General features: G+C 38.3%; 1 protein-coding gene across 1 annotated transcript in view; it reads left to right on the top strand.

Moving 5' to 3' along the window:
- USO1 (USO1 vesicle transport factor) overlaps window positions 1-12,217 on the top strand; it is an 89,454-nt gene extending 77,237 nt beyond the window's left edge. The window contains exons 18-24 of the mRNA XM_065877437.1: window positions 1,152-1,290; window positions 3,382-3,545; window positions 4,805-4,894; window positions 7,327-7,425; window positions 8,715-8,822; window positions 10,415-10,630; window positions 11,181-12,217. Of these exons, the coding sequence (XP_065733509.1) occupies window positions 1,152-1,290; window positions 3,382-3,545; window positions 4,805-4,894; window positions 7,327-7,425; window positions 8,715-8,822; window positions 10,415-10,630; window positions 11,181-11,270 (906 nt within the window). The 3' untranslated portion in view covers window positions 11,271-12,217. The remainder of the gene's footprint in view (window positions 1-1,151; window positions 1,291-3,381; window positions 3,546-4,804; window positions 4,895-7,326; window positions 7,426-8,714; window positions 8,823-10,414; window positions 10,631-11,180) is intronic.
- Window positions 12,218-13,228: the final 1,011 nt, after the last annotated feature.

Here is a 13,228-nt window from a genome sequence, read left to right as displayed (position 1 = left end):
TAAAAATATACTAGTGGTGTATTTAGCGTTCAGTCTGAGCTTTTCAGTTCATAAGCAGATTAGTAAATTAGAATCATCTTTGAATGATCCAAATTTGAATCGTTACACTACCCATGGTTATTAGGATTTTTCATCTGTCTTAGTACAAATTTGGAGTCATTTCCAGATGGTAAAATGTAATTTTTAGAGCAATGGGAAATAAATACTTGGAATGTGATATTATAGCTTGCTTGCACTTGGAGCTGATAAATATGGTTGATTTGGAAGAAGAAAAGAGTGATTTGACACAATTACTATAATCACTTTTCTTTAGAAATGTTAATTTTAAATATTCTCATCACTTAGAATGCCATTTGACAATTAGGCAACAAGCATCGAGAGCTGTAAAATGTTTATATAAACTTTGAATTACATTTGATAATGCATCCTAAGGAAATTCTCCAAAATTCAGGAGAACACTTATATGGACTAAAATATTTATTGTAATGATATTATCATTTAGAAAAATGGAGAGCAACCTCAGTGTTGCTTTTGAGTATAAATTACATTGCATCTACTGATTAATATTGGGAAATTTTGATTGAGTAGTAAGCAAATTAAAGGTTACAAAATGTATGTGGACGGATTATGACAAGTTTAAAAAACCTGGGTTGGAAAGAATTAGAAGAAAATGAAGACAGATCAAATTCTAACTAGTTACTACACTAGGGTGATAAGAGATGAAACCTGTTTTTTCCAGAATTCTAAGTGTTCTGTTATATGATTGTCTTTTAATGTTAAAAGTAACAGAGGTACATACATATCTATACATATACTAAGCTTCTTAAATAATTTGGTATAAATATCTTAAATAGTTTGATGGACCATAGAATGAAGTTTTTAAAATTGACCTCCCCCCACCCCCAAACCAAAATTACAGTGAGATCGCAGACGGCGCCATATAATGGGGCCTTGAAAGCTTACAGTCCTGCTGCATGTTAATTGGCCTTGGTGCATATATTAATGTGTTACTGCTTAATTATAGAACGCTTTTGGAGATATTGAGTAGTTTAACATCCTCACCCAAAATAATCTCTAATTTTTAATTTGTTCATCCTCTTACTGCTAACTAGTCTGAATGTAAAACACTTCAGTTATGTTTTGGTTCACAGGATCTGCAACTTGAGGAATTGAAGCAGCAGATTTCTACGTTAAAATGTCAAAACGAACAGCTCCAGACAGCGGTCACACAGCAAGTATCTCAGATTCAGCAACACAAGGATCAGTATAATCTTCTTAAAGTACAACTAGGTAAGTGTAGCTAGCCATTCCTGTTGTAGTGTCCCCAAGAGCTGGACAAAGTCAGACAGGTTATTCTTGTGGACTAGTCTTTCTGTAACCTTAAATTAATCACTGTGACAAACATGTAAGTCAGAGTTTGAAGTCCAAGCTCTCTGCTCAGTGTTTGATTATCTGATCCATTTGATTCTCAACCTTAGCTACCTATACATTAAGATCCCCTGATATTTTTATTTTTTTAACACCAATACTGAAACCCCACTGAGGTTTCTAATTTAATTAGTTGGGAGTTGGGTCCAGGCATCAGTGATTATTAATTACAAGCTCCCCAGGTGATTCTAATGTCTAGCCAGTTGACTGGTCTAACCTTTTCATTTCCTTATCTGCAAAACGGAGCTGATAGTAGCACCTGTGTCATCTGAGAATTAAATGAAATAATATATATAAAATTCTAGTTCAGTGCCTGGCACATGCTAGGAGCTCAAATGCTTGTAAATAGTCTCATTCTACACTGCTTATGGTTGGAATGCTAGCTACTTAGAAATATAATTAATTTTATTTATATGAAGGTGACCAAAATTTTCAGAAGAAAATATCTTTTACTTCCTCTATTTAATGACAATAAGTTGTCAGTTCTTTTAGTCCATATAGAAAGCTAGTCCTCTGTGAAGTTTTTTTTAGAAATATTTATTTATTTATTTGGCCACACTGGGTCTTAGTTGCTGCGTGTGAGATCTTTAGCTGCAGCATGCGAACTCTTAGTTGTGACATTTGGGATCTAGTTCCCTGACCAGGGGTCGAACCTGGGCCCCCTGCATTGGGAGTGCAGGGTATTAGCCCCTGGACCACCAGGGAAGTGTGCTATGAAGATTTTTAAAAGGATTTTATTTTCTCTTATATTAATTGACAGAATTGGAATTTCAACTACTGTAATTCTTTTTTTTTTTAAATCTTTATTGGAGTATAATTGCTTTACAATGGTGTGTTAGTTTCTGCCTTATAACAAAGTGAATCAGTTATACATATACATATGTCCCCATATCTCTTCCCTCTTGCGTCTCCCTCCCACCCTCCCTATCCCACCCCTCTAGGGGGTCACAAAGCACCGAGCTGATCTCCCTGTGCTATGCGGCTGCTTCCCACTAGCTATCTATTTTACGTTTGGTAGTGTATATATGTCCATGCCACTCTCTCACTTTGTCCCAGCTTACCCTTCCCCCTTCCCCGTATCCTCAAGTCCATTCTCTAGTTAGGTCTGTGTCTTTATTCCCACCTTGCCCCTAGGTTCTTCATGACCTGTTTTTTTATTTTTTCTTTTTTTTTTGATTCCATATCATATGGTATTTGTTTTTCTCTTTCTGACTTACTTCACTCTGTATGACAGACTCTAGGTCCATCCACCTCACTACAAATAACTCAATTTCGTTTCTTTTTATGGCTAATATTCCATTGTATATATGTGTTACATCTTCTTTATCCATTCATCTGTTGATGGATACTTAGGTTGCTTCCATGTCCTGGCTATTGTAAACAGAGCTGCAATGAACATTTTGGTACATGACTCCTTTTGAATTATGGTTTTCTCAGGGTATATGCCCAGTAGTGGGATTGCTGGGTCGTATGGTAGTTCTAGTTTTAGTTTTTTAAGGAACCTCCATACTGTTCTCCACAGTGGCTGTATCAATTTACATACCCACCAACAGTGCAAGAGGTAAACTACTGTAATTCTTAATCTTAGATCACTAAACCATGCAGTTTAGTCTTAAGACTATGCTCTTTTTCTTCCCAGAAAATATCATTATTTTTATCAATACACTGTTTTTCAGAACTTCCCTGGCAGTCCAGTGGTTAAGACTCCATGCTCCCAATGTAGGGGGCATTGGGATCCCTGGTCAGGGGACTAAAATCCTACATGCCGCACCTACGGCGTGGCTGGAAAAAAACAAAACAAAAAAACACTATTTTGCAAAGATGAAATGTGCTTGCAAAAATCCTGCCAAAGTAATTATTAAGGAAAGTATGTATTTATTTTATACTTGAATCATCAATTCAAAAAATGAAAAGTTTCGTGCTGGCTTTTCAAATTTTATGCCTGTCTAATAGGAAAAGACAATCAGCATCAAGGTTCTTACAGTGATGGGGCTCAGATGAATGGTATTCAGCCAGAAGAAATTGGTAGGTTGCGAGAAGAGGTAGAAGAATTAAAAAGTAATCAGGAACTTTTAAAAAGCCAACTGGCTGAAAAGGACGCTTTCATTGAAAATTTGGTAAGTGAATGTTGACATTTTTTAAACGAGAAGTCAAGAATAATTCTCATTATCCAGCTTGTTTATTTTGCTCGATCCCTTAAGCTACAGTATCATATTAAGGTTTTAGAATATGAGCTCTGGTGTCAGACTGTCTAAAGCTTCAGTGCTTCCTAGCTAACTGAATTTAAGCAACTTAGTTAACCTCTTTAAACTTGTTTCCTGGGGCTTCCCTGGTGGCGCAGTGGTTGAGAATCCGCCTGCCAATGCAGGGGACACGGGTTCGAGCCCTGGTCTGGGAAGATCCCACATGCCACGGAGCAACTGGGCCCGTGAGCCACAACTACTGAGCCTGCGCGTCTGGAGCCTGTGCTCCGCAACAAGAGAGGCCGCGACAGTGAGAGGCCCGCGCACCGCGATGAAGAGTGGCCCCCGCTCACCGCAACTACAGAAAGCCCTTGCACAGAAACAAAGACCCAACACAGCCAAAAAATAAAAAAATAAAAATAAATTTAAACTTGTTTCCTGAGCTATAAAATGGTAGTGGTGATATCTGTCTCATTGCTGTGAGAATTAAATGAGATACACTGTTAAAAGCTCTTTTAGTGATTTTCTTTTTAAAGATAGATTTTATTCATTTCTTTAAAATTTTTTATTTTTTTTACTTTCGGCTGCATTGGGTCTTGGTTGCTGTGTGCGGGCTTTCTCTGGTTGCAGTGAGCAGGGGCTAGTCTTCGTTGCATTGCACGGGCTTCTCATTGCGGTGGCTTCTCTTGTCACGGAGCACGGGCTCTAGGCGCACGGGCTCAGTAGTTGTGGTTTGTGGACTTTAGAATGCAGGATCAGTAGCTGTGGCGCACAGTCTGATGTGCTCCGCGGCATGTGGGATCTTCCCGGACCAGGGCTCGAACCCATGTCCCCTGCGTTGGCAGGCAGATTCTTAACCATTGTGCCGCCAGAGAAGCCCTGTATACGGTTCTTTTAATACATGGAAATCACTCAATAAATACCTGCTTTTATGCTCTTTCTTCATATGACCTCAGTTAAGTGCCTAGATTTAATAAATTACTTGGCATGAGTATAAATTTATTAGCTATGGAAAATTTGTAGACAGTAGGTGCTATGTTGAAATGTTATTTTGAGTATAAAATTTTACATGTCAATGTGAAATTTTTTGGTAAACGTATACCAGACATAGCTTATATATGTACAGTTTTGGGTTTTTTTTCTGTCTCTTTAAACTGAATTTATTTCATAGTTTATTTCTATGCTCTTTGTAGAAATCGTCCCAACCATCACCTGGCACAAATGAACAGTCTTCAGCGACAGCTTCAGCAAGAGATTCTGAACAAATTGAAGAATTAAAACAGGTCATTTTTCAGCTTGATCCAAGCTCTGTTTTGCCTTGTTTTAATTATAATAGCATAACAGCACTGCAGTTCCATTAATCTAGAACTGCTTTGTCAGGCGTAAGCAAACTTTGATAGTGAAGACAGCCATTTGAAAACCCAGAAGCTGTTTTAATTATACAGTAATGGTATTTTGCCTTATATTGTGTTTTTATTTTTCAGTGATGTTCTTTTTAACAGATCTCTGCATCTTACCCAGATTATTTATAGATTATCAGTAAACTAACAGTTAAGGAAACCTTAAATATATTTATAAGCCACAAATATGAAGATATAAAGTCTTATGCCTAATTTTCATGGTAACTGGTTGGTTAAATGTATTGGGCATTTAAGTCATTCTATCCAGGAAAATGTTGGTTTTTAAAATTGGAAAAGGGAAAAACAGGAAGTAAACTTGTATATATCTCAATTAGATGACTCTAGCTAAAAAGCAAAATATATACTTTTTCTGCTGTAGTAATTTATATTGTTTAGAAAAGCAAATAAGCCTTTTCCTCCTTCCATCCTCCCTTCCTTCCTTCCTTTCTTGAAGAAGGAATATATGTTTCTTTAAAAGAAAAAAAAAGTGTTACTAAAGAAAGAAGTGAACAGCCTGGCCAAGCTAGGACTAACTTCCTTCTCCCTCCAGTAGCCAGCTGGTTCTTACCCACTGACATGTCTGATATGATGGGAATGATCGGAAAGAGAGAAACAAAATGTCTTACTTTGATAGTGTCTTTGTACCCCAGAGTAGATTCTACAATCTACTTAAATTATGTTTTTTAAAAAAAAAATAATAATTTGTCATTAACGATTTACAACTCTCTAATACGTGTCCATAATGTTTTGTTCTTGTGAGGAAGAGCAATATCTATTTTGATTTTATTAATTCTAGAACTATATTTAAATTAATGGGAATTAAGTTATTAATATATACCCTTAGTTTGTAAATCCCAAGTAAAAATTTTTACTTTTTGTGTTTCCCAAAGATATATTTTAAATATTATTTATTTATTTGGTTGTGCCAGGTCTTAGTTGTGGCATTCAGGCTCCTTAGTTGTGGCACGCGGGCTCCTTAGTTGCGGCATGCATGTGGGAGCTAGTTCCCTGACCAGGGATCAAACCCGGGCCCCCTGTATTGGGATCGCAGAGTCTTACCCACTGCACCAGCAGGGAAGTGCCCCAAAGATATATTTTAAATGATAGTTTTGTTTTTTATAATATGTAGTAAAATATGGTATAAAAAGAAAACCAGAAAGGTTCATAAATTCCATGTTTACATGACTCATTTTGATAACTGAAAAAAAGCAATCCAAGAAAAGGGGTGTATGTACATGATAGAAAGTTTTAAGAGAATAAAAATGCTTTCTACATGACAGCACCCCACTACTTACCACAATATCTCCAGACACTGCCAGATATCATGGGGGAAGATAGCCCCTAGTGGAGAACCACTGTTACAATTGTTTTATTTTCCTGTACTTTTTCTGGGGGTGGGGGAGAGAGCAAGAAGTTTGGAAATTTCAACATCTGTAATACATAAACTTTCAATTAATTCTGCCACTTTCACTAGAGTACTTTTTTATTTTTTTGGCCGCACTGTGTAGCATGCAGGATCTTAGTTCCCCAACCAGGGCTCGAACCTGTGCCCCCTGTATTGGGAGCATGGAGTCTTAACCACTGGACCGCTAGGGAAGTCTAATGCTTTCGTCTATGTTTGGTGGCCCCCAAGTCTAAAACCATCCTATTTTGCCCTTTTCAAATAATATACCTTTAGTCTTCCACCAGGAGAAAAGGAAAAGTTACCTGATGCATGAGAGTAGGACAGGGATTTGGTGGTCTATTCCTAAGCCAGCTTACAACCAACCCTGCTGTTTTTGACTCCATTTTTACTCACACTTTCCAAAACATCCCAGGCCCTTTGGTAGTTACGCATTGTACGTCAGGTAGCAGCATGGCTTTCTAAAAGGTCAGCCTACGTTTCAGCTGTCTCATGTGTGCCGAGTCAGAAAGTCAGTCGTTTGCTTTCTGAAATTCCCCAATTTATTGCTCTTTTCTTTTACTCTCTGTCCTTGTGGGTTTCTCCCTCCTGCCCACCCTTCCACCGTCCCTCTCTCCCTACCTCCTTCCCACCTTCCTTTCTCGTTCCCTGCCTCCCTCCCTTTATAATTTTTTACATTGGATCTCACAAGGAAGCAGAGGTGAACATGTTTAATCTACACGTTTAATTCTCCATCTTGAACCCACCAAGTTCAAGAATAGTTCTTCCACTTAAATTTTAAAACTTGGAAGTTGTGATTTGAGAGAGAAGGGCCAAGAAAGGAAATAATTTTTTATTTCTTCCTGTAAATAGACATTTCCTTGATGAAATTAATGCTATTTAATGTTACAGCTTAACTATTTTTGTCTCTTAGGAACTGGCAACATTAAAGTCTCAGTTAAACTCACAGTCTTCTGAGATCACCAAACTACAGACAGAAAAGCAGGAGCTGTTAGAGAAAACAGAAGCATTTGTAAGTTAATTATTTTTTTGTTCTCAAAGGTAGTAAACACAAGGTTGGAAGGTTATTTATCAGCCACTGTGGAAAAGAAGCAAATTTGTCAGATAGCACCTTCCATTCAGGTTATCCGTTAGCCAGAGTTCCAGTCACGCAGGCTTCTTGGCCATGAGGACAGCCATATTATAGTCAGACTCACCAGGTCAGTTTAATCAGTTATTCACGGTTCATTTTGTTGGTGTTTTATATTTCACCCCATCTTTGTCTCCTTCATTCTAACCTGGCAGGTTTTCTGCTGGTATAAAATTGTCAAAAACCTTGTTGGTGACCCATGCAATTCACAGGGTTCCAAGCCATCAAGCAAAGTCCTCCTGGATCCCTCCTGGGGAACTACATTTCTATTCCAGCTTCTACAGAGATGGTTGATTGTGTCCATGTGTTACACGAGTAACCGCTTCACAATTGGTTGTCCAGCCACACCCCTGATGTTTCAGTAGAACATGCTTTGTCATTTATTGCAATAGGGATAGGTTGAGAATCTTCTGAATCTTCAAGTTCTGATTCCCTTTTCTTAACAGTTCCTCCTTCAGTTTATCTCTGTCCTCTCACATTTTACTATAAGCAGCAAGGAGAAACCAGGCCACACCTTTAATGCTTTGGTTAGAGGTTTCCTCAGCTAAATAGTTCGTCACTCACAAGTTCTGCTTTTCACAACACTAGAACTCAATTCAGCTAAGTTCTTTGCCACATTATATATAACAAGGATCACCTTTCCTCCACTTTCCAATAACATGTTCCTCATCTCTGAGAGCTCACCAAAACCTTTAACATCCATACTTCTACCAACATTCTGTTCATGATGATACATGTTTTCACTAAAACCATAGAAGCTTTCTCTATAGAAAGCTTTATGAGCCCTTACTGGAATTACCTTGAATGTCCATATCTCCATCAACAGTCTCTTCAAGCCAATTTAGACTTTGTCTAACATGAACCTCAAAATTCTTTTAGCCTCTACCAGTTCCAAAGCCCCTTCCACAGTTTAAGGTATTTGCTTAACCCAGCCTTCCTCATACTCTGATGAGAGCTGATGCCATGCCACTCCTGACTCAGCCTCCCGCTCCACTGAAGGGGCAACTTATCTATGTAGGGAAAGCACTTTATTGTGGGTAAATACATAAAGAATTAGACTTTCTGTTATTGGAGAGAAAATTTCAAAATAGCTAGAAAATTAAATCATCTTTGGAATTTCGTTTAGATTGTAACTGTAAAGAAACATTTGTTTTTCCAATTTCTACTTTCAGGCAAAATCAGTTCCTATACCAGGAGAGAGTGAAACTGTAATAGCTACAAAAACTACTGATGTAGAAGGAAGACTGTCAGCATTATTACAAGAAACTAAAGAATTAAAGGTTGGTTTTGGTGAAACTTTTACTCATTGCATATTATATGAAATGAACTCCAGGAAATTTGATTTTATTTCACTTAATTTCTCAAATCCTTAGATTTATGCAGAAAGTTAATGGAGTGTAATTTTATCTCACAATACGTCCATTCCTATTTGGATGACTAAAGGTGGCACAAGTGAAGGGGGTTTTTTTTGTTTTGTTTGTTTGGGCTGTGTTGGGTCTTCATTGCTGTGCGCGGGCTTTCTCTAGTTGCAGCGAGCGGGGGCTACTCTTCGTTGCGGTGCACAGGCTTCTCATTGCAGTGGCTTCTCTTGTTGCAGAGCATGGGCTCTAGGCACGTGGGCTTCAGTAGTTGCAGCACATAGGCTCAGTAGTTGTGGCTCGCAGGCTATAGAGCTCAGGCTCAGTAGTTGTGGCACACTGGCTTAGGTGCTCCACAGCATGTGGGATCTTCCCAGACCAGGAATCAAACCCGTGTCCCCTGCATTGGCAGGCAGAGTCTTAACCACTGTGCCACCAGGGAAGTCCCACAAATGAAGATTTTTAAATGCCATTTCAAACAGTGGTATTAAATATATAAAATAAGAATGTATATGAATGTACTTTGCAAGTAAAAACATAGATTTTAGTAAGAGTAAAAAAATAGTTAAGTTTGCTTATCAATCTTTAATCACAGTAAGAAACGAGGAGTATAGATTTGGCTAATACACAGGCCACCTGTAGGTTTTCCATAGGCTGAGGAACACAGGCATATTAAATCCTGCCAGCCTTTTGTGTGACAGAGAAATCAAAATAGATAACATGAAGAAAGGAATGAGGTAACAGTAATAAAAAAAAAAAGGTAGGAATTAAAACATGGAAAAAGGAAGATAATGTGTGATTTTGCCTTTTGGATTGTGGTCAAATTCTTTTTTTTTTTTGCGGTACGCGGGCCTCTCACTATTGTGGCCCCTCCCGTGCGGAGCACAGGCTCCAGACGCACAGGCTCAGCGGCCATGGCTCACGGGCCCAGCCGCTCCGCGGTATGTGGGATCTTCCTGGACCGGGGCACGAACCCGTGTCCCCTGCATCGGCAGGCGGACTCTCAACCACTGCACCACCAGGGAAGCCCAAATTATTTTATTTTTAAACCATTGATTTTACTTGAAGCTATTTTTCTTTTCCATTTAATTGTATGTGTGAAGTTGGATAGAATTTTATTTTTAAACTTCAATTCTAATTCTGATGCTAACTAGGCTTCTGTTATAAAATGTTTTATGTCTTTATTTATCCCTCTGATATCTGAAATGGTAGGATTTTTTGAGGAATAGGTAATTAAAACTATTTTTGGTTGTTAAACTCTATTTTTTACAGTAACCATCTTTGATGTATAGCCTAACATAAATTCTCATGTTACTAGATGAGTGAGTGTGTGTGTGTGTGTGTGTGTGTGTGTGTGTGTGTGTGTTTTAAACCTCCTGTTCCCCCAACCCCTAACCCCAAATTCTTCAGACTAGACAATTGCAGCAATTTATCAAAGAAAGAACATATTTGTTAAAACCCTAGGAGAGTGAATACTAATTTTAGATTAGTGATTTTCACCTTTCTTTTCCTAGAATGAAATTAAAGCTCTGTCTGAGGAAAGAACTGCTATTAAAGAGCAGCTGGATTCATCTAACAGTACCATTGCCATTTTACAAAATGAGAAAAACAAGCTTGAGGTGGACATTACAGATTCTAAAAAAGAACAAGATGATCTCTTGGTGCTGTTGGCTGATCAGGATCAGAAAATATTTTCATTGAAGAATAAACTCAAGGAACTTGGTCATCCAGTAAGATTGCAGTGTTTCCAAAAATGATTTATATTGTGTTTCTTTATGATGTATTTTTAAATATTGTACTGTGACATGGGAATGTTGTGCCTATATATCGATACTACAGGCAGAGATCTGTAGGTACGTGAACGTGGTATCATCTGCACCACTCTTATGGTATTCAGTGAATTGACTTAAGACACAGATTAGATGCAATTTCCAGCGTTTGTTAACTGTTCTCTTTGGGGCTCTGAGCCTAGAAAGTGAATTGATTTGATTGCTCCTGTGGTAACAAGACTCTCACTATCCAAATGTGTCGTCCTCTTTTGCCGTGTTGATTCAGGTTTGTGTGTAGAGAGGTGTAGCCATCTGGCAGCAAGTTAACCTATGTATCTCGTGTCATGTTAAAAATGACAGGGATCCTTGAACATTAAATCAAGGAAATCAGATGGCCTGTAATCTACTTTAATTTCTGGAATAAAGAATGTATCAACAGAGTAGATATCATTATGTGTTGAATGTGAAGTGAGCAAATCCTCAATGTTAAATGTATATATTTTCCCTTTAGGTTGAAGAAGAGGATGAACTTGAATCCGGAGACCAAGATGATGAGGATGATGAAGATGAAGATGACAGCAAGGGACAGGGTCATATCTAGCTTTACAATCTCTAGGAATGATAGGGGTTACATTGTAACTTTGAAGACGGAGTCTTAAGACAGTGCTTTGGTTTGCCTCCACAGGAAGTAAAGATTTAGAAACCAAGTGGCAGACATTCACTAATACAACTATTGATGTATTTTTAAAATGAAGCCACCACCCATGTTGATAATCCTGTTATTCTGACTTCATGTAGAACACACATCTTTTATTGAACTGGACTATCCCAAAATATAATTTGCAAAGAGCTTCAGACACCAAAAATATAATATTTTCAGGCATGTGGTGGCAATGCTCTTTGCCTTTAGTTCATTGGTTGTTTATCTAAGTTCTGTATTTGTCTGCTATTTTTACTTTTCAGAATTTGTGACTTTAAATACTAACACGGTTGATTTAATGTGTGTTGGAATCACTTTCTAAATTCAGTATTGGAGTTCTTAGCTAATGATTTCCTTTTAAAGGAATGGATTTACTTAAAGGCAAGATAGCATTATTCTGGGGGATAATATATCATCAGCCCTCTATCCAGTGTGACTCCTAAGGTGAGTGGGATAGGGCAGTGGAGAATGAGTGCCTTGACACTTGATATGGCTGCATTCTGTACCTCAGTGAAGAAGAAGGATATTAGCACATAGTGAAGAGGAGGGTGTTTCTGAGAAACTTCTGCAACAGTGTATCAGCATGTGTTTGGTTTTGGTTTTATTTTTAAGCTAAACATTAAAACAGATTACAAGTTAACAGCTCATACAGCTCAGAATTAGTATTATTGTTTGATTATTATAAAACATATTATGTTCCTAGTTTTAAAAAGATCCAAACTATGGTTTATATAACTTATTGGCATTTTTGCTGAATAGGTTTAAGTCAGATAATAGATTTTTAAAAAGCAATGAAGCAATGTGTCAAAATTTAATGTTTTCGTAATAAAAATAGATATTATGTTCACCTAATCCCTCGTCATGGTTCCCTTTTTTAGATTTTGAGAGTAGTAGTCTTTGTACAAGATGAGGCAGAAGGAAGTGGTGAAAGGAGTCCTTCTCTTACTAAAAGGGCTTTGCTATAACTGCATGATAACAGCAATCTTATCATTTAAAGCCAATAATTCGGATTCCGTAAGAGCGGAGGGGCTAATTGGAGAAAAAGCAGAAGTTGGAGAAGGGCTTGGATGTTTCTAAATTGAGCATTGAAGTTCTTTCTTCACAATGATTTCTATTTAAAGAAGTAGGCTTTCTTAAAGGCAAGACAGCAAGAGTTGGGGCATTATGTATATCATCTGCCTCCTGGCTTCAGGAATAATTTGAGCAGTCCACTAAGGGGCACAGACTTTTGAAAGAAGTATCTTCACATGTCTTGAAAGGGGAGATGGCTGTGTGTTGCAGAGCACCCGTGAATACTGCACCACGCCCCTGCCTAATCCCAGCGCTGCCACGCCATCCTGAGATGGCGTCTGCCGTCAGAGAACCATGTGATTATTACTGGACCAGCTCAGACCGTGTGGAGTTTTCCTAAACTTGACCCCGCGTAGTAAACACTTCAGGCTAATGTTACAAGGATAAGGAAAAATGTGTCAGGAGTAAGAATCATACTTCCAGAAATCATGGAATACCAAAGATCTTCAGAAAGAAATCTCTGCAAAATCAGTGATAGTTTGCCAAAGTTCAGTCACTCAGGCTGGCTTGGAGCAGAGAAGACACAAGAAGGCCTCAAAGCTGCACAGTCCAGCCTGGAGCCCAGACGGACACCTTCCTAGCATAGCTATCGTTTTTTGGGGTTTTGTTTGTTTGTCTGTCTGTCTTTGCCTGGATTGCTTCTGGAGCCTCCTAAACTGGTCTCTGCGCCTCCAGTTGGATGCTGCCTCTGCAGGCCATCCTCCATATTCACTGCAATAAGCTTTCTGAAATGCAGATAGGAGCCAAAGAGATTGCAGTTGCCTACTGTTTGGAGCCCTTAGCCATGT

Source organism: Phocoena phocoena, chromosome 5 (genome assembly GCF_963924675.1).
Source record: "Phocoena phocoena chromosome 5, mPhoPho1.1, whole genome shotgun sequence".
Classification (NCBI taxonomy): domain Eukaryota; kingdom Metazoa; phylum Chordata; class Mammalia; order Artiodactyla; family Phocoenidae; genus Phocoena; species Phocoena phocoena.
This window is presented reverse-complemented; position numbering and strand designations above follow the sequence as displayed.